General features: G+C 34.2%; 1 protein-coding gene across 2 annotated transcripts; it reads left to right on the top strand.

The window, feature by feature from the left end:
• Positions 1-2,262: 2,262 nt before the first annotated feature.
• chp (leucine rich repeat containing G protein-coupled receptor chaoptin) lies at positions 2,263-25,051 on the top strand. Of its 2 annotated transcripts, XM_023171120.2 has the most exons (17): positions 2,266-2,567; positions 5,340-5,631; positions 9,686-9,856; positions 10,010-10,193; positions 11,554-11,851; positions 15,255-15,565; positions 15,788-16,007; positions 16,063-16,287; positions 16,568-16,958; positions 18,092-18,339; positions 18,398-18,682; positions 19,023-19,217; positions 19,380-19,664; positions 20,463-20,588; positions 20,649-20,768; positions 20,962-21,197; positions 24,304-25,051. In XM_023171120.2, the coding sequence occupies exons 1-17, from the start codon at positions 2,565-2,567 to the stop codon at positions 24,566-24,568; spliced, it is 3,855 nt and encodes a 1,284-aa protein (XP_023026888.2). In that variant the 5' UTR covers positions 2,266-2,564; the 3' UTR covers positions 24,569-25,051. The 2 variants fall into 2 exon arrangements, 1 of the variants encoding a protein (XP_023026888.2); XR_012467976.1 differs by lacking the exon at positions 24,304-25,051 and having other exon boundaries at positions 2,263-2,567; positions 20,653-20,768; positions 20,962-21,100.
• The last annotated feature ends 1,142 nt before the right edge of the window (positions 25,052-26,193 follow it).

Here is a 26,193-nt window from a genome sequence, read left to right on the forward strand (position 1 = left end):
CTGTTAAAAATTCCATTTTCAGATGATTTAACAATAAGCTTTGCACGGACTGGTTATTAGTCATATTAGGAAAAGCTAGATGAAGATGAAGGAAATTTCTGCATTCAAAAATTGCATCCCTTTTGGTAAACTTATCAATATATGTATAGTCTATCCATTCCCAATTGGAACGGCAATAAAAATAAGAGTACAGTCATAAACATTTCTTGTCTGTGGCTCCTTGTTGCCCAGAAAGTTAGTAAACGTGCTATCAAATGTAGTTGAGGAATGAAGGCTCAGCTAGCTGGACGGGCTGAATACTGATTTTTTGTCCGTTTCACAATATTTCTTTATCAGTGCCGTCTGTTCATGGGGTTAGGTGAGGTAGTGAGTGGTTTTGCAAACCGATTTTCGAAAAAATTTTCTAAAGATCAATTACCTTAACACCAAACTGATATTGTCAATAATAGATCAAAAAACGGACAAATTAATTTGCAGGTAGTGGTTCCACTAGTTAATTACCGAAAAATCAATTAGGATAATCATCATTTAACAAACAAAGTTCACATCGGACCAAAAAACTTTGGGTATATAAACAGCTAACCCTTGTCTTTAGAATCAGTATCCATTTGCTTCTCCTGAAGATGCTAACCTTGTTAGCGAAACGTGCGTCGAGTGCAAAAATATCAGTTTGGTGTTAGGGTAATTGATCTCTAGAAAAAGTTTGCAACTTTTACACCAAAGGTTCCAATCTCATCGTTTAAACCGATTTTTGTGAAAATCTTAGTGTTTTTGGATACTTTCATCAATATGGCTTTCTGGAGATCTTTTAAAACAAATGATAACATTACGTGTGAGCAGGGCCGTCGCCATGGGGGGGGGGGGACGGGGAGAGCCTATCTCCCTGCTTTTTCGACTTGGGAAAAAGTTGGTAAATTTTGGGCCGTGAAGATAGAAACAAATAATAGTAAAAAAATTTAAAAAATAAAAATGAGAGAAAAGAAAGGGAGAGGTGATAAAAAAAAGAACCAGGAGAAGGTTGGGATTTCCCAACATGTACAACTTGGAGATCCCTTACTTTGAAATTCAAAGTTGTTTGAAAACTTCAAAATAGTTCAATTTCTCCCAAGTAAGAGAACAGTCCTGTACAGTCCACAAATTTTGAACTGACAGTTTTACAAAATTCACAACTTTTCGCTGTTTTTTCGACTTGGAAAAGTTGGGAAATTTCGGGCCGTGAAGATAGAAAAAATAATAGTAGAAAACAATAAGCACAATATTATTTAAGTGTTGTTTCCTTTCATTTGTATTGAATATTCCTATACATGGTGGATAAGGTGGAAGAACAAGGACTTTGGTCCAAAGTAGAATAGTTCTCATTATTATTTTTATAATTACCAAAATTCATTTTTGTTTGTGCATACCCTAACGGGCATAAGCATTCAGCCAATCTTTGGATAGCTAAGTAAGAAAATTAATATAGTAGTTACTAATTCCTTGGCTTTCATTTTTTCGAAAGTTGGGAAATTTTGCTGGTGGGGTTGGGAATATTTGGATTCCCTCCCCCCTGGTTTTTATTTTCGCTACGGCCCTGCTTGGGATGGTAATGTCTGTATAGCTAGGTTTTCTGAAAACATTGAACTCAGAAATCCTTGGCATGCAACCACAAGTTCCCGAATCTAAACGATGCGGAAATTTTGCACTATGCAAGGAAGGGTTGCAAACTCAATTACCTATTTAGAATCTTTGGAAAATCTCAAGCATTAACATTGCGGGTGCAACCTGTTAAATGATCAAATCGATTTAGTTTCACCGGTTTTCAAATTATTAGCATATCCGCATTGTAACTATTAAACAAAATTCAGGTACTCAATCAAGCCAAGTACCTCTATTATTACCTACAGGGCTGCTATGTAAGGGCTAAAGTAATCAACCATTGTTAGTTTAATGTATGTCCTTATAGCATGAAACTAAGATAACGTTAGTTACAAATAAAAGTAGTTAAAAATATAGAAAGTTTCAATTCTCTATTCTTCATTATGATCTCCACGTACATCCATCAATTTATTTCTAAATAGTGTTGTCGTAAAAGAGACTTGTCCAATTTAGGTGAAGTTCAGTGAATGAACCGATTATTTAAAAACTTTTCTAATTGAAGACGTAATTTCCATCCCATCTCACTCATAGGCTATAAGCTGCTACCTAATTACTCATTCAGCTGAGTGTGTGGGTCATAAACAAATTGCCCTAATTAACGACCTTTGCTGACACAAATACCTATTTTGAATTCAATGAAACACATATTTTTTCAAATCCAATTGCAGTTCAATTTCGCAATGAATATCCAGGAAACGATGTGACACAGAAACAATTTGAAACCAATACACTGAAGGAATAAAGAATGAATTTAATCTCATTAGAGGAAACCTGAAATTCGTTACGTAGGTACATAATAAGGATTCATCACCTACTTCGGTAACATGTTCAGTTTGCTGTTCACGTCACAGGAGACAGGTATTGAGGAAAGTGTGGAAATAAGTTCGATTGTGTCGTAGTGTACGTTTTTGCTTTATGGTAATTTGGAAATGGTATGTATATATTATGTTATTGATTGGTTTATTGGAGAAGTTTTTCTACACATAAGTTTTTTATATTATTACAAAAAAGGCGAAATTAATCAACACTTCCGAAAAGTGATTAATTTCAAGGTATGATTCTTCGTCATATTTTATAAAAAAACTTCATATAAACTGATTTTTCTTTCGATGAAAAAAGACAAATCCAACAATTTTTTAATCGATTTGAAGATATAAACGTGAGAATTAATTTCAGCTTTACTTTTTGTATTGATATAATCCCTTTTTGTCAAATCTATTAGGATTTAATTGATTTTCTGAGTTTTGCGTATGACCCCCCTTTTCATTCATTTATTTTTCAAAAAGTGAATATCTACTATACAACAAGCAAGATATTATTTAAAAATTATTCAAACTCACGAACAATTATTATTGAAGGTACAATGAGTTTTATCCTAAATAGCAATGGAGTGATTTCATATATAGCCAAAGATACGACGAGTACAAAAAGGCATATATAAACCCAATAACGTATAAATCAAACCTCGCAACACACGCCATACAAAACAAACTTTCCCCCACCAGAGAACATAAAACTCTTTAAACAAGCCAACATCTGGAAAAACTTAATATCCATAAATTTAAAAGTCATAATTCACTTATCGAGGAACAAATATACAAATCAAAACACAACAAGACCTAACATTCAATATACTACACAATAAAATACACCTAGAGAACCTAGAGAAAATCCGATTATGTAACCCAAATAGAGTCAAATTTACCTGCAGTACCTGCACTAAGGTGTTCTAATCGCATAAAAGAGCAAACAAGAAGATACAACATTCAGTTTTGGTAGAGCCAAGAAGATGATAGCATAGCCAGCTATCGATAGCGCTCGCATATAATAAATAGGAGTCATAAGCTTCAAAGTTTTGTGACATATGTTAATATTGAAATACTGAAAATAAGGAAACATTATATGCATCATTAAAAAAATTATGTAGAAAAAAATGTAAGTACCTAATTAATAAAAAAACCTTTCTTTCTTTAAATATTCAATATCCGATAACTTGAATAAGGCATACCTATGTTCATATGAACTTCATCACTTATGACTCACCTCATATTTGTAGTGAGTTCTAAAAACAGAAAGTGAGAGATATGAATAAAGTATAGGTTTCAACTTTGAAATTGAAGTATGAAATGAATTTAAGAGAAACCATTAACAATTAAAACTTTTTCACGGATATATTTAAACCTCCCTATTTTTCCTAGTGATTTTGGCTAATGTTTGGCCTAATTTTGAAATTTTCTGCTATCTCGACGCATAATTGAATTATATTCAATTTAAAAAAGTGTATTTTTCATGAAATGCAATTTGCGTAATACCAAACATGAGAAATATATTATTGTCCTTGCGCTTGTGTTCAAAAAGTAGTCTGAATTATGATATTAGAAACGATAAACAAATTTGTAAAAAACAAATACTAAAATATTGAATCTACTGTTGTTTTTGAAAAGTTAGAAAAAAATACTAATTCTCGCTACTTTTATATCTGGTTAATGATTCAAAAAGTTCATTTATTGGAATTTACTTCATAATCAATTTTGACCCAGATTTTTTCTTAGATCCTTCCTTTCTGGGAGACTCGTTTTTAAGTTCCTACGTCTCCGTTACGAGTAAGAAGGAAAAAAGAACTTTCAAAGAAAGAAAAAACCTATATGAAATAACTACTTTTTATTGTCGACATAAAACGCTACATAAAGTAATAAATGACAGAATTAAGCCTTATATAAGAAGAAATATCACTTAAAAAATTGATATCAATCCTGGAGTTTGGATTAAATATTTGGTTCACCTAAACTAGGATTCTGGGGTGGATTTTGGTTCTCTTCCTTCTTTAACTTCAAATTTCTTCATTCCGGCCTGGAAAATAATAGTTTTCTCCTGAAAAATTTGTGTTAACCAACTCAAATTGAGCTATACCGGATATCTGATATGGAGATATGCTAATAAAGGTATTGTAGACTATAGTGACTGACTTCAGCGGCGAAAACCAATTAATCGACTTCTATAGGCAAATTTTCGTAAGATCTAATTTTTTTTCGAAATGTTACGGATTCCTAACCAAAAAAAGGTACGTTAATGAAGTGATGGGTGTCCAGATACGCCACAGAGCAGAAGCAGGAGGGCATATTTTCATTTTTATGCACGATGGGGCCTGCTCCTACGCTGCAGATATCGTGCGTCAGTACCTACAAACCAACAATATCCCAACTTTGGGGTTGCCCGCTTGTAGCCCGGACCTGAATCTCATCAAACATGTTTGGGGTCAACTGGAAAGAAGTATCCGAAGCCTTTAAAACCAACCCACCACTTTTGATGATCTAGAAATCGCTCTTAGAGTGGAAATGTTTGCCTCAAGAAAACCTCAGGAGGCCCAATAAACATGCCCCGGCGAATCTGAGCTGTGATTTCCATCCGAGGAAAACACACAAGATCGTAGACATAAATTGTAACACAAAAACAACTTTATGTTTACTTTTGATTTCAATAATTATAGGGTTTTCATTTTGATTTTGGTAGTTCTTTCGAATTAATATAACATATAATAAGTTTTTTACTGTTAAACTGTTTTTAGGAGTTTTTCAATTAGCGAAAGAGGTGACCACAAAATATGCCTCATTACTTCAAAATTAAAGTTTCTCATGGTCCATGTCAAGTTCTACTCTTTTCCACAACAGTTTATACACGTTCCTTGATTTCTCTTTATTTTCAAGGATCATCTACAGATTATGAAATTTGGATATGCCATAGTGATAGGAGCTTTCATTCTCATGATGTGGATTTCCATGTTAGAATCCAAAGAAATCGAATCCGTTCACTACCCGCCGTGTTTCTTCAATCCTCTGTGTAGTTGTTCGAAGTCCGTGCCGGATTTGGGTATCGTCAGGTGCCAAGATGTTCATTTGCCAAGAATTCCAGAAACTGTGAACATTTCCAAAGTTTTCATGCTACATCTAGAGAATAACAAATTGAGAACACTGGAGCCTTTTTTTCTTCAAAGTACAGGTGAGAACGAAGTAAAATCAGTAAGGTATCAGTATTCCTGCTCCATTTCTGTATTCTAGAGTAACATCGTGAGCGTTTTTAAAAGCTTTTATTTAAGTTGACTTGTATGTATGTTAACAAATCTTTCAAGTTTAATTTGACCCACTTCCCAGTATCCGATTGATCTGAAATCGGGCATGTTGGTCCAGAACCGATGACAATGCATGTTAATCATAAACGTGACCTGATGCTGCTGCCAGGATCGGCTCCGTACGAGAGATCACCTCAGCGGTAAATAGATAGCAGGGACACGAAATTTTGTATACGCATTCGTTTATCAGAGGCAGTTGGTAGGCCCACCATGAAGTAGATGCCACATCCAGGGTTGGCTTCAATGAAATGAATATATTTCTAAAAAAAAAAATCAAGCTTTTAGCTTTAAATACCTACTTCCCGACTCTAAAAAGAAGACAATAAATGGTGTAGTAGTTTGTAAGAACCCATATTGATTTGCATTGTAATAAAATAATTGCATAAGATAGTCTAATAGATTATTCTAGAAAAAATGATAATATAGATTCAAATAATATTATACCATCTGATATAAACAAGACTGGGGGTTTGCCTAAAGAGTTGGAATATTTGTGGGGGCCAAGGTGATGTTGCGATACAATGTTGATGTGTCTAAGGGTCTAGTGAATGGTGTCATCGGTCATATAATAGAAATTATATGGCCCTGTTTCCGGGGAGCACAAATGTATGACACGGACATTCCATCAGTCTGTATCGACTTCGGAAAAGATGGGATCTACGTTATTCAACCGAAATCTGTGCAATTTCCAGCTGAATTCAGCCATGGTACAGCTGAACGTAGAATGGTGCCAATTGTTTTATGCTGGGCTTGTACAGTTCACAAAATGCAGGGTAGTACGGTTGAGAACGCTGTTGTATACTTGGGTTCAAAGTTATTCGCTGCCGGCCAAGCGTACGAGGCTTTAAGTAGGGTCACATCAATAGAAGGCCGCCTGATAGAAGAATTAGACTGTTCGAAATTAACTGGGACTCGGCCATGTAATAATGACGCCATCAATGAAATGAATAGACTAAGAAATAGACTAAGAAATATAACAAACTGATTCTTCTTTAAAGGAATGCCGGAGGAGTAGGTACCAACCTACTTCTATAGAATATAGTTTATCCTTATAATAGTTTTCCCCGTTCCTTAAGTTTTTCTGTTGAAGGACTCTTCCGTTTTATAGATGGACTTTCGTATTGATCGATAACTATCGATTGATACTAAAAATATAAAATAAAATAATGATAATAAACTTTTTAAACAAGCTTTCATTTAAGTGCCCTGAAAAGGTCAAAATAAAATTTTAAATCACATTAACCACATTCATTTATGACTTTACAGAATTGAAATTATAATAAAAGCTTATCGCGATGCCTAGAAGAAATCTCTACATATTCAGTTAGATGAAATTTAAATAAAATTTTAAATTTCAAACCCGATAAATCCTATGTGTGCAAAAGAGTTATTCAAGGTTAAAGTTCCACATTTCAAGCTTTCACGTCACTTTTATTTAATTACAAACATTATGAATTGCTTACAAGTTTAGTAGGTGCTTACCTAACTACAACATTTGAATTACAAATTGAAATTATCGCGACAAGCTTTTATTATAATTTCAATTCTGTAAAGTCATAAATGAATGTGGTTAATGTGATTTGAAATTTTATTTTGATCTTTACAGGGCACTTGCTTTAAAACAGCTTGTTTTAAACGTTTTTTTATCATTATTTTATTATATGCTACCGAAAAGTAAAAGCCTTTTTTGTTGGCTTAAAGAAAGTCACCGAGAAAAGCAGGAGATTGAAGCTTATTCGGGTGTCGTGGATTTTGCAGTGGTTATACTGAGTATTATTACGGCCTGACAATTAATTGTTTGTGCAACAATTGATATTGTGATGTGAAACCAGAGTTGACAGGTTTAAACCAACATGCTTGAAACCATGGTTCAAACCAAGATTCAAACCAACTGTTTTTTTATTGGGTTCTTCTTTCTATGTTGTGGATATTATTTTAATAATGAAAACTACAGCTCAATAAACTATAAATCAAAATTTGATATTTAAATATTTAAATTGATATATTTTGAATTATTCTAATAATTCAAATATAATTTCATACTAGTAATATTTGAATTTCAATTCATTTTGATATAATTCAAGACCGGTTCTGATGGGTCCAGCAAAAGCCTTCAAACTGGTGGTTTCATTTAAAGTTTTATTACATCTGCCGCAAATAAAGATGAATAAATTCTATTTTTGTATTTTGGAACTTTGTTATTTTGAATACTAGTACGTTTGAAGATGTTTTTTTGTTGAATAAAATAAAAGTTGTTTTGTAAATAAAAATAAAAGTTGTGTTAATCATTATTTTATAAAATAGTTTAATAATTTTTGAAGTATTTGGACTTATAATACTTTGAATCAAATGAACCTAGTTTATACAAAAAAATCTGTTTTTTTGAAAAAAAACCTTGTAACACGCCAATTTTAGTTACCAGGGTGACATTCTACGTGAAAATCAACCTCTTGCCAGCCAACCTACAACCCTGAAAATTTCAAATGGAAGTAATAGTCTAATGAAACCTTATTTGAAAGGTATCTCAAGTATTTACCCAATTCTGTAATATTTTCGACATTGCGTCGATGAGCAATGTCATAAAAAATCAAAAATTCACTCAATTGCACCCTTTCGTTCTTTGTAGCGATCCTAGAAGCCTATTCTTTAAATAATTTTACAGATTTTGTGAGTAACGTGGAGGAGCGATGTCCGGTTCATACAGAAAGTCCACTTCTTCTTCAATTCAAGATCATTTACTATGATACTAGTAAGATCTGGGTAGATAGCATTCTGAAGTAAATCAAAATACTCGTCACCTATAAAGTTTTCAGGGCGAATAAAATACCCAGAAAAAATTACAAAAAAAACAACCCTTCTGTTTAATTTTCGAGGGTTTTGTGTATGTACCGCGTGACTAACCTTGAGATAACTGTTTCTCCAGCCACAATAATTGTGGCGATTCTTCTCTATACCAGGTGCTTCTACCTATTATGTTTTCGAGATGACTGGTAATTATCCACCCTTCACAGTTTGGGACTTCAATCATGAAGTTTGTATCAGATCTGTACATCGGTGTCATGTGGTCCGTGTAAAAGTAAAATGTTCGTTTCTCTACATATTCCGAAATTTCAATTTTGCCTGATATAGTTCTAGTCAAAATTGCACTACTCTTACCTTCCTCATTATTGCTAAATGTAAAGAGTGAATGTTACAAGTTCCATTGTCTAAATACTCTAAATTATGAATCCAACCACTAACAATCAACTAAGGGAGGAATCGATCAAACATTCAGATTCTGTAATACGAAGGAAAGCCCGAACAAGAAACTGGGCCACATCATGCGAGATTTTCAGCAGAATGGCTACTTTTAGAAGCTGATGGAACAGACTTGCCTAGAAGACAAGAGGAGCAACGGAAGGGGAAGATACCGCCACAAACAGTACTAACCTTTCCTTAGGATTGTCGGTGAGGATAAGAAGAAATAGACTGAGAGTGCGGCAAGTCCTATATCGAAACCAAGATGTTGATGAAAGTTTGCATTGGCGGAAACAAGAAAAATATTCAGCAAAGAGAAGAAACCAGCAAATTGGGAATAACAGAACATGCTGGAACTCACCAAAACAACAAAAACCAAGTGAATTTGAATAATCCATAGGAATACACACACTGGTTTGAGAGAAAGTTCAAAGGTGTTGCATAAATGTTGAACGAAGACACATTCAGCCAGGGTAGTGTAGATATACGAACGTAAACAAACTATGATACAATTATCAAATTTTTTTTTTACATATTTCAGATATTTCAATCGTAATCATTGAAAAGATACTACTTTCTGCAATGAACGTTTTCCTACATTCACGATGAAACTAATCTTTAAATCAGATGATTTAAAAATGATCACTATTATACAACTGAAATAAAATATAGTATACATCATTTCAGGTCTGTATAAAATTATAATAAGTGAAAACCCGCTTACAACAATACCTGATGAGGCGCTCATGGGTTTAGAGAGATCTCTCTGGGAATTGGAAATAAGTCATTGTGATCTCACATCAGTTCCTAACAGGGCAATAAGATATTTACAGAAGTTGAGACTTCTAGATTTGACAGGTAAGGCTATATCAAACCTACCTAATCATTTGCTACCCGAGTGGGACACAAAATCTATGACAAACATTAACTTCGGGAAAATTTTATAACATAGATAATTTCGATTTCGTAACCTACCTCATATAAAACTTTACATTGAGATCGCCTTTTTAGGAAATGACATCAACAAAATTTCTCCTGAGAATTGGAGAGGAATTGAGAACTCTTTGGAAGTGCTTATACTGGCGGAAAATTCAATAAACTCTATTCCAACAGATTCTTTTTCTGGCTTACCAAATCTGGAAACGATAGATCTCAGAGGCAACAATTTGAGGGAAATCGACCCATCAGTTTTCAGGTGAAAGAACAAAAAATAAGTGCATTTACAAAACTTTTTTTTCAAAGTAATCTAGTATTAACTCAGTCTTATATATATTTATGTGATTAGGTGTGTTTAAAATCGAAATATGTATTCTGTACATTTACATGTCGATGAAACTTTTAGACGCGACTGACAATTTGCTGAGAATGAACCTTTTCCGTAAATTATGAGTTGATGAATTGGTTAGGGCTTTCGCTGCCGAAATATTCAGTGTTACTATCTCCATTCGGATCTGAAGGCCGTCGTAGTTTGGAACTGCATCCTAACATTTCGCCAGCACGAGTGGCTGGATCCTTCAGAGGTTTATTTATCTTGATGATTCACCGATGACTGGTGATTTCTTTCTACGAACTAGAACCAGTCATCGGTGAACCATCAAGATGAATAAACCTTTGAGGAAGCCAGCCACTCGTCCTGACGAAACGTTAAGATGCCGTTCCAAACTACGACGGCATTCAAACCCGAATGGAGAGAGTAACACTGGAAATTATGAGTTGTTTGCAGAAAACTCAAACAGAAAATTATAAAGGTCGTCTGTTCTTAGCTAGTACTCCTATTTAGGAAATGGTAAGACTACCAAGATTGGTGAAATTAGATATCTTTTAAATCGCGATGGTCGTTTTCGAAATATTGGCGAACTTGCCGGATTCTGTTTGCCATTTCACATTATAAAAGGATAAGGCGAAGGAAGTTTTTATGCTGGTTCTGTTTGTTATGATCTGATATAAACCAATTTTAGACGCGACATTTCGTGTCATCTTTTTCAGTTAATACGGATATCTAGTTTATCGTCATAAATCATTTATGCCTTGGTTACTGTATGGTGGTCAGTGGCTGGTGTGATTAACTATAACTTTCTGCAACCGGGTCAAACCATCACAGCAGCGTCCTATTGTGTAACGGAAATTACGTCAGCAGCAACCACAGTGGTCAACAAAAGAGGTCCGATCCTGCTTCACGACAACGCTCGTCTTCACGTTTCACAAATCACCACCCGAAAGTTTACCACCATACTTCCCTGACCTCTCGCCAACGGACTACCATCTTTTCTAGCACTTAGGACCAGGTAAAAACGACCATCGTCGACTTAATCGAATCCCAAGCATACAATATTCATGTAAATGGAATTAATCAACTTGCATTACATTGACAAAAGTGCAGTGATTCAAATAACACTAATTTCGATTGAGTTCAATGATAATTCAGTGAGAAATTACAGTTTGAAGTAGACTCATAAAAACGGACTGAACTTCTGAATCAATCTAATAGTATCAGCACTCCAATAAAAAGTTTCATTCATAATCAGAAAGATTCAATCTTATTATCTATTCTTCAGGGATGGAATGGGCAGGTTGGCACATCTCTTACTGAGCGACAATCAATTGAGCGCCATCCCTTATCAAGCACTGCAACCACTCAGAATTCTAAAAACACTCGATCTGAGCTACAATAGAATAAACAAGATGATGCCCGCTACAGATCCTGGTGTGAACATAGCCTTCAATTTCCAACTGAACCTGGACACTTTGAGATTGGACTACAATCAGCTGACTATCCTTGAACCAGTTTCGTTCCAGTATTTTAGTGTGTTGAACAGAACGTACCTTGATGGAAATCCGTTAGCTACCCTGGAAGTATGTATTACCATCCAAGTAATATGCCCTGCACTGCACAAGGTCAATAAGTATTCTCCCGACATATTCCAAAATTATAGAGAAAGTAATGAAAAATCAAATGTGACATTTCAATAATCGTTACAATAGTTTGCCACATAAACAGTCTGGTTTTAGGAAAGGTTATAGTTCTGCAACAGCATTATTAGAGATCGTGATGACATAATTAAAGCTATAGATAAAAATGAAGCCATTTTGATTCTGTTGGATTATTCAAAAGCATTTGATACCATCAATCATAAAATACTTTGTGCTATATTACATTTTTTTGGGTTCAGTGATGGATCAGTGATGTTGATATCATCTTATCTAGATAATAGATTACAAAAAGTACAGATTCATGATATTTCTTCTACCTGGAGAGAAGTTGAAACAGTAGTACCCCAAGGCAGCATTTTAGGCCCACTGTTTTATACCTTCTATACTGCCACATTCATCAATAAGATGAAGTCTTGTAAATATCATCTTTCAAATCTTCAGATATAGGTCAAGCAGTAATCGATGACCTAATATAAGTTTTGATTTAAATATGATTCTAAAAGTGTCCACTGGCCATATGTTGAAAATCAATCAAAACAAATCAATAGCTATTATTTTTGAAAGTGATAGCATCAGGGAAGAAGTAAACAACTACAGCTTCAAAATGGAAAACTCTGAGATACAATTCAGATCGTATTCAAAAAATTTGGGGTTGATTTTAGATCATAAACTAAGATTTCATGAACATATAACCTACAAACTTTAAATTGCTTAGGCATCATTGAAACTCATATATCCCCATAGACAATATTTGGATATAGATGTCAAAAAAATGCTATATGATTCATTAGTTTCATCTCATTTCAACCACTGTGACGCTGTTTATCATTCATGTTTAGACAAGAACGACAGGTGTCGCATACAAATAGTTCAAAACTCTTGTATCATGTTAATATTTGGTATCAGAAGAAGGTCCAGATTTTCACACAAATTAGCAGATTTGAAGTGGTTGAATATGTTTAATCGTAGACGTCTTCATGCATCATGCATATTCTTCAAAATATTCAAATATAGGAATCCTTCCTACTCATATGAACATTTGTCTTATAGAACAGATATCCATAATCTGAATTTTCGTAAAAAGACAGTGCTAAACATTCCTGTACATAAAAGAGAAATATTCAAAAGATATTTTTCCTATGATATCTCCTTCACAATAAATTATCTCCATAAGTGGGAAAACAATTGTTTCAACATGTCAGAAACTGTTTTTAAAAGTAGGTTTAAACAGCATCTGTTCAGCATTCAGAATAACTAGGTCCGCGGCGAGAATCCTGAAAAAGGTTTCAGCTATTCATATATCTGTATATTTATATTACCTTCTCTTTCGTTACCTTTTTTTTTTCTTCTTTTCTTCTCTTCAAGCCCTCATTTATTTACTTTTATACATTTTCGGCATTGGTGGAAGAGCAGACGCGAATGCAAATTCGCGGTCTGAACCAAAATCTATTTGCAATCAAATACAAAGTGTTTTTATTTTTCTTTCTCTTGTATTTTGTTTTTTGTTATTATCTTGTATTTTGATGGGCAATAAACTTATTACTATTATTATTATTTTTTCCAATGTTGTCATAATAATGAGTGAAAAAATTACTTCTATATTTTGAAATAATATTTTTCAGTATTCAAAGAAATCGGGAGCTTGTCTAGACTATATATTTTATCACCATTTCTGAAGTCCCATTCTTGAGAAGCAATTCAGCGATCCAAATATTTCCTACCTCAATCCAATTTTAGATCCATCTGGTAATAATAATGTATTTGATTGTACTTTTCTGGTTTGAAACGGATTTAATGTCACATTATTCTAATCTTTATTTCATTTTGCTTTCTACACAATTTTTTTCCTTGTGTGGATAAAATCCATCTCCATTTATTTCATCAACTGGCAGATTTCTCAAGCAATATCTAGTAGACGAATAAATCACTTTTTTTCTCAAAATACGAAAATTTCACTGTTTTTCTGAACCTAATTTTTTGGTGTGGGGTGGAAATTCTCATAAGACAAGACCGCTACAATTTTACCTATCTCAGGACGGGATTGCTCGGGATGAGCGTTTTTCAAGTTCTATCGGTTGGACCATCATTTCGCCTCTCATCCTTCTCTTTGATTTCTATTATATTTTGTAATAGCATATCGCCGACCTTCCATTTCCGAAGGGATCATACGCTCTTCCACATCTACAGTTTGCTGGGCATCCCACAATAGCATTGTTTTCATCCAATGGAAGTTCCATTTGGGCCATATCGACACTGTGTGTTCCACATCGTCGGTTTCATTGCAATATATACATTGTTCATTTTGTGTTTTCCCAATCTTTTTCAATATGCTCGGAAGGATCCATGCCCTGTAAGTCTGTAGTATATTTTCTTATGCTTACACGCGGTATCAGGTGTTGAGTCCATCTGCCTTTCGTGCTTGCATCCCAGCGTTGTTGCCAGGTTATTATCGTCCTTTCCCTGGCTTCTGTCCTCTTAATCTTCGCCTCTTCCATCTCGCTCATGAATCGTCCCTCTTCTAGCTAGGATTTCAAAGGGTGGTATTCCCGTGATCACCTGGAGCGCCTTGGTGGAAACAGGCTGGCTATCCATATGAGAGACATTCTTTGGATACTCTCTAATATGTTCCTATATTTGCCAATTTCAATGACGCTATGCCATACTGACACCACATAAAGTATGATCGATTGCAATACTCTATTTAAAATTGCTCTCTTCGCCCAAGTGGGTCTTCCGACTTTAGGCATCAGGCTCGTGAGCGACCTAGCTTTTTCTTTTGCTTTCTCAGTACCTCGACGATATGCGAGCCGAATGACAGCCTTCTCTACGGAATCATTTTTTTCTTCATTTATTGTGAAGAACACCTCCAACCTAGCTCTGGAGCCGCTCATTATAACGGCTTCACTTTTCTCCAGGGACATCTTCAAGTGATTCCGCCTCAGCCATTTTCCGATATCATAAAGAGTGTTGTCTGCTCTCTCCATCAGTTCCTCAGCGATGTCTACACATTATATGGCTAATATGACGTCGGCGTATCCTACTAATTCGACTCCTTTCGGTTGACCACTTCTCAAAATAGGGTGGTAGGAGATGTTTCATAGTGTCTGAACCTTCCTGGTATATTTCAAAGAGACTACTTGGTAAATTCAAACTTGAAAATGTCTACAACTCTTTAAATTTACCTGAAACCAGCCTTCAATAATTTTATGAAAAAAGCTCGGAAATAATTTTAATTACTGTTATTATACCACAAGTGTTGTGCTTGTTTTGTGTTGATGATGTTGTTTTCTTACAAGAAAATACCCTTATTGACTTTTTTTTGTAGGAAAACGCTTTCAGACAGGCAAACATCAGAGAGTTGTACATGAGAAGTTGCGGTTTGACTGAGATTTCTCCTGCTGCATTCGGTGGTTTGGACAACTATCTGGAAATACTAGACCTGTCTGGAAATAACATATCTTTGCTTCCCCAAGCTATTTTCCATCGTTTTGCCTTGTTACGTACTCTATCCCTGCAAGACAATATTGTGACAAGGTTGAATCCAATTGAGGCTTTCAATGGTTTCCAGTTCACCCTGTACAAATTAGATTTGAGTGGAACTCAGAACGAACCTGTTTCGCTTCAGGATTTGAGAAGGTTTGATGTATTTTAAAATATACTTATTTGTAGGCAAATATTGGGAGTGTATCCTGAGTTTATCTTTTCCCTTGATATACAGAAAGAAATTTTTCACACATTTGAAAACCTGAGAAAATATTATTGAAAACTTCACATCCTTCTTGAGTTCCTGCTATCTCTTCAGTTTGTTGACGAAATAATGAAATTCTTGAAATGGAGGTTCTCTTATTCCTTTTTTAGGTTGAGAAGTTTACGAACTCTTTCCCTCTCAAGATTATCACAACCGGAATTATCACCTGAAAATTTTCTGGAATTTGGTATAGACTTGGAGGAGCTTCAAATCAATTTGGCAAACCTGCAAACCATTAAGAATAATGCTTTCAAATACATCCACGCCTTGAAATCACTCGACTTATCTGATAACTCCATTAATACTATCGAAATTAATGCATTTACTGATGTGAGTAAAATTAATTAACCGTGTAAGATGTGGGATTAACTGAATTTTTTTTTAGATAAGTCATTCATTGACTCAATTGAAACTAGCCCATGCTTTATCTTCTTCGATGTCAAATGTACCAACAGATGCAATTAAAACTTTGACAAGTCTGAGAGAACTCGATTTGAGTAACAACAAACTCAAAACAATGCCCGATACCTCTTTTCACTTTCTTCATGATCTGAGGAAGCTGGAACTTCAAGATAATATCATCGAAATCATTCATAAAGGTACTTTTCAGGTAAGGCTGTAATTGATGAACTGCAACTGCAACCCAGTTAACTCATTAAAAAAAAAGAGTCATTCACAAATTAGAAGTAGGCAAAACTGAAGGAGAACTCTGGGGGACCTGAGGTGGTAACTCTTTGGAAGCGATTGCAAAATTTTTCAGCTCAAAAGCTCCCAAATCAGTAACGGTTGAATATTGAAGTCTGTTTAGATGTTGAACTACCCCCTTTCTGTTCTGTGAAGTTTCAATGGAAGAGAAAGTATAATTTCTTCAATAATTTCACTCATTTTAGGGGGACATACATGCAAATCTTGAGGAAATCTATTTTTCGTTCAACAACATCCGGGCAATTAGTCAACATTCCTTTGTCCATCTTCCGAATTTGGAGCAGCTTCATCTAGATGACAATAAGATCGAATCTTTGGAAAGACGTTCATTTATGAACCTAGCACATATTAAGCGACTCAATTTGAAGGGAAATAAAATCACCAAGATATCTTTCGAAGCCTTTCAAAACCTTCCCGAACTAGAAGACCTAGATATGTCCTACAACGAGTTGAATACTTTCGATTTTACGATGTTCGATCAAGTAGGAACTTTGTCCATATTCAGCGTCAACGTGAGTTATAATAAGTTGAAGGATCTCCTGGTGAATGTGCCGATGAGTTTTGAATCTAGTGCAGGTGGGTCACTTGATTTTTCTCTACATAAGTTTGAATCTCTTCAATGGTTATTTTCCAAATGAGTTATTTCAACATGGATCATGGTGAAAATATTGAAAAAAATGTTGAAATATGTCTAAAAAGTGAATCATGAATTCGAGGTAAAAATATTTTATATAGTTTTCCCGTAAATAGAATTATTAATTCAGCAAGTGAAAGTTTTATATAAAACTGGTATATCCAAAAATGTGGTTTAATAAAATTTCGAAGATATAGTTTATGGATTAGTGAGTATAGTCATAACTATTATCAGTCCTGGCCACTCTGGCCTGGAAGCTAACTACTGCTGACTACTTTGCAAGGGGACAACTGGTGTCATTGGATCAGAAATTGTCATTGGTATCGCTTTAGGTTTTTGTAAATAGACACTGCAACAAGAATTTTTGATTTCTGGAAAAATCTACTGGAACTGGCCCATTTCGAGGCATTAATACATTGAAGAATGTTACCAAACACTTGTTAGACTACAGTGTAGCTGATCTTTGTTATTTACTAACCCAATTACAGGTCTCTCTTGTCTGAAACTTCATATGAAGAGACTTGAACATTTTAAAGCAGATCGTGCCGTCTCTATTTGGAAGATGATGAAACAACAGACATACTTTGTGTCAGGCCCGCCGTGGTTTCAATTGGTTTCTCTATATTTATAAGAGTTTGTTACATAATAAACCAATTCTCTTTTGATCTCAACCTAATTTACGATAATACTACAATAATGTCTATATAGCTGAAGACGGTGGAAGTCTTACTTCGCACATTCCTGGATAATTTTTTGATGAGGGCTCTATAGTAATCTATATTTAAACCCTTCAGAAAATAACTTTTATAACAACAGCAAAAAATGTGGTGTAAGTATTGATAACACAAGAGATATGTCGTAGCGCACAAAATAAAAGAGTGTTTCAAAACTGCGAACTGTTGTGATTGAAAGAACGTTTGAGAACACAGAGTAAATTGATGACACATAAAAACATTAAGACAGAAAACAGTACCACATTGAAAAGGTTCTATATTTTGAAGCACTCTGTTTCAAATTAGGTACTCTATGAAAAAATGAGGCACAATTTTTGTAACAGTCTGTTTGCTTTGCGCAGGTCTTGGTAGTGTACATTCGAATATCAAAATACTAGATTTGTCTCACAACAACATATCGTCCATATCTAAGCAGTTCTTCAGACCAGTAGATCTTTCTCTGACACATCTATATTTATCGCATAATCATATTTTGAATGCAACCAAGGATGTTTTCGGAAATTTAAGACATTTACAGTGGTTGGACATATCTCACAATGGAATGTATGAAATGGATTTTGATATGTTCAGGAATACTAGGAAACTGCAGGTCAGTGAATATTATTTTTCTTTCTAAGTAACAATAGCGTAAATGTTTCTATTTAAAGGTACTAGTTGCTTCCCACAATCACATTGCAGACGTGCCAAGTGACCTGTTTCGCTTTCTGTCCTACCTTAGACTGGTAGATCTATCTCACAATAGGTTACGTTCTCTTCCGGATAACTTGTTTAGAGAAGAAGGGTTGGAGAGGTTGGACATATCTCACAATTTGCTTAGTAAATTACCACTAAGTAGTATGTCGGTTGCCACAGCGATGACTGTATGTGAACTCGATTTATCTTGGAATAGCATTTCCTCTTTGTCACATGGTGGATTATTAACTAGATTCAAGGTAAGGTTCTGATTTAAGAAATGTCAGTATATTTGAGAATTTTTGATTATTTCTGTTTATCTTCCGGATTTCAGAAAAATTTTGAATATATGCTGAGCCTGATTAAAATTCACAACATTTACTGATGATTTTTTTTTAGTTTTGATATTTTTCATGTAAGTTCTATTCTCCTTAGCCTTTCAAATGTTCTCAGCCTCAATGTATGAGTTGCATCCTCATTAAGGTCTATAACAGTTGCTTGATGTCATGAAGAAATATTAAAAAATATGTGATTTTCCATAGTTTTACCGTAAACAGAATTAGCTATCAATTGGTTCAACAGTTTTTAATTCCATTCTAGAGGCTAAACTTTCTGGATTTGTCATACAATCGACTGGCTCAAATTGATGCTGGTACATTCAAGAGCTTACCTAGGCTAACGAGTCTTGATTTGAGTCACAATAGTCAATTGACTCTTGAACAAAATGGGTTGAGCTTTCAAGGACTGGAGTACTCTCTGCTGCATTTAAAATTGGATAATGTATCTCTGACAATGGTAAGGTTTCCTTATTGTCATTTATGAATCTTCTAAAATATTCTGGAAACTGTTGTTGTTGGACCAATCGCCATACTTTTTGGGAAAAATAATTAGTTCTGACTACACTAATTGAGAGATAGTTTCAGATAAAACTACCTGACTAATTTTACATTCTTCCAGGTACCTACATTACCGACGCCCAATTTGGTATCTCTGTCCCTAGCATACAATTCGCTACCGACTGTACCTCCAGAAATGGCAACCAATATGACGAATTTACAAAGTCTAAACTTGAATTTCAATGATTTGACCGCTGTGCCCATCGTAACACATTCTTTGATGGAGTTACGGTATCTCTATATGGTGGCTAATCCGATAACTTTCCTGAGTAATACTAGTTTATTGGGTGTCGCAGATCATCTGGTTGAGCTAGACATAAGGAATGTGGAATTGAATTCTTTAGAGGTAAAATAGTTTCATATTAATATACTACAAACATATATTTCTACTTCTCATTTCCCTAGTTCCTATATATATTTTGGGAGGAAATTGAGGTTGATTTTTGTCTCTTTTTCAAAATTGTGAATTAGTGGTCCTGTTTTTCGGTGTATCGTGATGCAAAATGAATTTTAATATTTCGAGGATATAGATTTCTGGACTCGTGCAAGATTATTCTTTTTCTAGAATTTTTTCGGTTTCCAAAATTTTTTTTTCATCGAAGTTGGTCTCCATCGGCATTTTTTTAATGATTTTTCAGTAAATCCTTCTCTTATTGAACCCTATTTGATTATTTACTGTCATACCTACAATATTTTTGTTCATATCGGGCTCGAAAAACAAAATATTCCAGGTGTTTCTCTTACAGTGAGAAAATGAACTTATCAACGATGATTTTATATAATAAAAGGAGATTCAGGCTCTCGTAGCTATTTATTAAAACTTTATTGTTTACGCCGTCATTTGATGGGATTATTTCCTGATGTTTCACCGACAGGAGTGGTTTTCTCCTTCAGAGGTCCCTGTCATTGCTTCCAATATTGGACATATACTGACGTTTGGCCAATTAGGTCAGCGAAAAGTTACTAAGAAATTCCAATAGATGACGGCACGAAAATCCGAAACCTCAAATAATTTTATTACGCAAGTATGTCTAATTTTATTTTTTGAATGAGGAAAATTATGAAAACGCCGTTTAATATTTCTGTTTACTCGATAAATCGAACAGAAAAGAAAGCAAATATTGAATCTGACTATTTGTTTCAGTCAGGAGCTTTTTGTAAAATGTATTCTCTGAGGATACTCAAGTTGAATTATTACCAAAACATGAAGAATTTCAACATCCCCACTATACTTCAGTTCGTCTCTGGTTTGAGAAATTTGGAGATACATGTAAGAAAATTATGTGAAAAATAAGGGTGGCAATGTCAGCTTTCATATATTTTTTGGTAGGTAGAATCTCCAACTGACAACAATTTGGATAAGGAAATGGCAGGCGAGCTGCCACCAAAGTTGAGAAATATTACGTTCACAGGGAAGGGTCTCAAAAGATTAGGATCGAATGTTTTACAGGTACGTATCCTGAGATCATCATAAATGTTCCAGTCAACTCGAAGAGGAAAGTTACGTCAACATTTTTTTAACTTGAATTGTTCGTGTCGCTTTGTATCAAGTGAATAAAGTTGATACCTGAGAAATTCCTGTTTTACGTTTCAGTTTTTCGTTGAAATTGTACACGAAATCTACACGAACATTGTTTTTTCAGGGGGTGAGAAGTCCAATTCTGCATTTCGGTGTACATAATACCAGCTTGATAAAAATCGTGTATGTTGTATTCGAAAATATTGGTTATGCCAGAAATTTAACCGTTGACGTTAGAGGAAATTCGCTACAGAATTTGTTGAATCCTTCCACAGGAACGAAGCCAAATTTATATAAAAAAGTTTTTCTACAGGAACTGAGGATATCAGAAAATAAATGGTCATGCGATTGCGATTTAGGGTAATGTATACAATGTTTTTTTTCCAAATAAAAAAAGGGCAAAGCTATACTGAAAAGGTTTTATTGCTTCTACAGCACACTTCCAACTAAAATGTAATAACTCCTAACTTCATGAGGCTCATTTAGAAAGTAACTTAATTTTTTAGTATTGAAGGTTGAAAAATATGGAAGGCATTATCATCCGAGGCGGAACTTACGCCATAACTAGACTTCAGTTCTTTTCAGGTGTTTTTTCTTGTCTACGAGTTAAAACTGCAATTATTCTTTCTCAATATATCGATAAGAGTCATTGCAAAATTGATTTGATGAACGGAAAGCGATTTTTGTTTATTCCACGGTTTGAGTATTCATAAGTAATTCGAATCCGATAAAGTACTTTCAGTTTAATTCGAAAAGGTATATTCTCAGGAGAGGACAATTTTTGGAAATGCAAGATTTTGGCTTCCTACTTCTCCATCTTGATACAAGAAAATATGGGAATCTTCCAAGGATGTGTAGATTATGAAAAGAAGTAACATTCAAACACAAACTGGAAGAAAAAGCCCCCTCGAAACAACTATTTTCATATCAACATTGAATTACACGAAAGAATAATTCCTTCGAAACAAATACTTTTTTTTATGAACGCTGAATTATACGAAAAACACTTTTTCTCTATTACGTTTCTATTCCAAACACTTGTAATGGAATCGAATCAGATATCATTCACAGGCTTCCTACACAATATAATTATTGAAAGGAGTAAAATTTCACTTACATGAAACACTAGCATCCTCACTGCCAGACATTTATTTTATTATGATCACCGCAATTTTGATTTTTGAATGCTAATACTTTCTAACTCACTAATATAGTTTACTGTCTGATTTTCACTATAACCAGTTCAATAACAAGCTAGATTCCTAGACATTGCTGATTATTTTCTTTGGAGGCATCTTGCGACTTTGGTGTACAGTCAACCAATTCAAACTGAGAAAGAATTGTTAAGCCTCTCGATATTTTCCTGTGAAGCAATAGGGAATACTCCAGGATTTTCCAATGACTACGCGAATCAATGAGAAGTAGAGCTGAAGCTTGCATACTTGCAGAAGGCGGTCATTGTGAACAGTACATTTGATTTTGGTATTTTTTGTTCATAATAGTTTTGTTTCCAAAAATAAAAACTGCAAATGGAAATTTCGCCGAGATTATTTGGTTACCACAATTATGAAATTAGGAATAAGAGAAAAAATCGAATAGGGACAAGCAAATAAATGCATTTTATTATTTACCTCAAAAACCGTTCTCCGGATAGAAAAAGGCAGGAGACCTTTTGAATTATAAAATAAAAGTAAATTTAATTTGAAAGGGTTATATTTTTAGGAGTGATTAATTGTTGGGAAAGAAAGTTTTTGGCTTTCTACTACTGGATGAGAGAATTTTCCAAAGAAAGGAAGGATTAATTAATTTGAAAATAAGTAACTCTATACATGGATGTGTAGATCATGCAAAGAAGTAACTTTCAGACACAAACTGAAAGAAAGTCCTCCTGAAACAGCTACTTTCATATAAACATTGAATTACACGAAAGAAAAAAATTCTTTCGAAACAAATACTTCTATATGAACACTGAATTATACAGAAGATACTTTTCTCTATTCAGTTTGTATATCGAACATTTGTAGAGGAATAAGAATCAGATATCATTCACATGAGTTCTACTTTGAATGAATGGTAATAAATTGTACTCATATGGAACACTGTCACCCTAACTGGTATACACGTGTTTCGCCTTAAGACACTTGCCCTAAGGCTCTTCAGTACCAAATTGGATAACATTATAGAAAATACACACACTTCATTCATGAATTACGATTTTGAATGTCACGGAATCAGATGGAGTAGTAGAAAGCCAAAAACTTTCTTTCCCAAAAAGTAAATTATAAAAATGACACTGGCGTATTATGATTGCGATTGAAAATATGGCAGGGAATGTTAACAGGGACCAACTGATGAACATTAAGAAAACATTAACTAAGGAAAAAAGCGTTTTTTGCATCTACAATGATTAATATTATTAGAGTTTTATCCCAATACCAAACCGTTATTTGTAACACCTCAACACGTGTTTCAATCACTAAGTGATCATTTTTAAGAAGAAAAATGAAGATTAGTTTAAGACTGAGGATTAGTTCAACATTTCTCTTGAAATGATTACTTGGTGATTGAAGTACCTACGTATCGAGATGTTAAAAATAACCATCCTTCAGGATCAGCATTCAATTATGAAACACCTTGTATAAGATGATACCTGTGCTCAAAATAGGTTTGCAAGTTGTTTCACCCATTCAAAATGCTGCATTTTTTGTAAATATATGGGAGTATCATAAAGAATAAAATCTACAGTAGCCCTATCAGACTGTGATCAGAACCTTCCATTCATAGAGTTGTATGCGAATCCTCGATATCAATTGGTCATTGCATATAAAAGGTTTGTTCTGGTTCTACGAAATTCAGGTTCTAGGACGTCGTGATCATGCGCAGTTGATATAGAGCGTTCTGGTTCATTGAGGATAAGTTCGGATTGATGAATCCTCTGTTCTGGTTTCGACTGCGAAATGATCCTAAACTGTCTTGAACCGTCCTGAATCGTTTATTCTCTGGAGGCTAAACTGTTAAGAACTGTTCCCGTATTCATGTGGAAATTTGTTTGGGCTATTTTCTAGGATTTTTTTTCGTTTATTTGATTTGAATAATTGATGAATGGGGTTAGATAACATTTGAACTGACTACAAGGATCCGCTACATAACAAAATGGACCAGAACCAGAACAAACCTTATTACAAATCTGTCTTCCAGAAGGTTTTGTAATATTTTGATAACAAATAGCCGCTTGATATCATTAACATTTTGGCCCTATGTAGCTCATACTTCAACAGAGCTACGGTGTGGTAACTCATGTTTCACTTTTGCCTCTACAACTGAGGGGACTTACTTTGTGAAAGACCCTACAGACTCAAAGGTCAGTTGATACTTTTCCATAGAGCGCTTATTTTTTGAACAACCCTCGTACTCCTTCAGCATTGATATTGATCAATAACCTGCAAAGTATTTTTTTCTTCTGTAGGTGGATTGAATTTTGGTTAAGAAAACGTCGTCAGTATATATGTGAAGACAGTCCAAGCATACCATCTTCAGTGAGAGACCCAGAATATACATGTAGACACGCAGATGACGACCTAAGGACTGCGAAATGTCAGAACAGGAATAATGTTTCAGTCATCGAAGTCCTCAAAACAGATATTGAATGTGGATGGAGCTCTGCAGTGGCATTAGTTTCTTCTTCTTTGTGTTTCGTGGTTTCGATCGCTTTGTTGATGGGATTTGTGTGAAACTAGGATGAAACTTTCTTGGATTCGCGAAGAGAATATTGTGAAGATCACATTCTAGTGCACTGACCTAATTTGAAGATATCTTGTCTGGTGGTTCTTTTCGAACACATTTGGTTAGCAAATGAGTGAGTTTGTATTTATTTCATGTATCATCATTGATTTTAATCATGCGTATAATTAGGAAGTGAATTTTTTACCTTTATGATAGTGGTGTTTGCTGCTGATTATATATTGATTTTTCAATGTGTCATTTAGTATGGAATATAGGAGGGATACTTGAAGCTCATCGCCAAATTCCCAATTTTTTTGCAACTGTATTGGATACATAACTTATATCAAACAAATACTCAATTGTGATTGGAAAACATGATACATTCCTTATCAATTATTCTATTGTGAACATTCTTTTAAAATTTTCTCATTTTCTGGTTTTAAAAATTTATATGATTCAATGTATCCTAAGATATTATAATGGTGATTCTAGATCATAGTTTACTTTGTTCCCTGTAATTAAAAATGATTAAAAATATAAAACATTCGTATTGTTGACTGAAATTGTTTTACAATTTGGCGATTATTTTAACCAAGTCGAACTGCTTCTTGGAATTCTGCTTTTATGCCAGCTAGGTATATATTTGGGATGATTTTTCTATAATGATGGCCAAAAAGAATAGAGAAGTTGTTATAGAAGCTACCGGAACAAGAATGGAGATGAAACCCGTCGAAATCATTTCTACCATCTTTCAAAAATATAAAAGTGATAGCCGATGAAATCAGCGTTAAATTTTCAGTAGTGGGTAGAAAATGAAAATCTGTTAAAACAATCTGTTTTCCGTTAACCAGCTGTCACACCCCTAAGAAAGACAGCCCTCAAAGGTAGAAATTTTGTGCGAGATGAGGATTAATGAGGTCTCACATTTTAACGTGCGATTCTTATGACGATACGTATAATAAAAAATTTTCCCAAGTTTCAATTGAAAAGTCAACACTATCAAACTTTTTTAATTCACATTGCAGGTAGTGATAAAATTAAAAGATCATATAATCAATGAAACAAGGAACCATTTAACGTTATGGGATTTTTTGATAAATACATGGGACGAAAGACATTTTAGATTTCAAAAAGTTGATAGTGATTTCAATTCATAAAAAGCCAGATATCTTGTGAGTATTAATGTGGAATTAAAAATACAAAATTGTTTCGGTGACATTTTCAATTTTTTTAATTTGAATTAATTCGTAACATGATTTTTGTACAAAGGTTTTCATGAAGTAGAAAATGAATTCGACAAATTATATTTTTTTTGATAAATGTCTTGGACATGTCAAAAAAATTGAGAGAAATCTAATTATTTGGAGTAGTGTGGTATTTTTTAATCGACATTCGTAAACAGTTTCATAAAATGCAACCTTTGTTTCATATAACACAGATGGGAAGATCATATTTGTAAATACAGAAATGAAAAAAATATAAATTATGAAAGAGAGTTTCGCTAATAATATCTTTCAAAATGTACAAAACTCATTAACCAACTACAAACGAATAATAAAATAAATAACATAGATAAATATTTTTCTCGTGAAAACGTCGTTTAAAGGATCGACAGAAAGCTCCAACCTACAAT

The sequence above is a fragment of the Leptinotarsa decemlineata genome, unplaced genomic scaffold (genome assembly GCF_025532065.1).
Source record: "Leptinotarsa decemlineata unplaced genomic scaffold, Ldec_3_MD MMD2_tig00026361_RagTag_RagTag, whole genome shotgun sequence".
Taxonomy (NCBI): domain Eukaryota; kingdom Metazoa; phylum Arthropoda; class Insecta; order Coleoptera; family Chrysomelidae; genus Leptinotarsa; species Leptinotarsa decemlineata.

Bases quoted from the DNA above. Each gene is read 5' to 3' on its own strand.
- chp (XM_023171120.2), top strand. The intron at 9,857-10,009 runs GTAAGGCTATAT...TCGCCTTTTTAG, and splicing joins GAGACTTCTAGATTTGACAG to GAAATGACATCAACAAAATT. The intron at 11,852-15,254 runs GTATGTATTACC...TTTTTTTTGTAG, and splicing joins ATCCGTTAGCTACCCTGGAA to GAAAACGCTTTCAGACAGGC.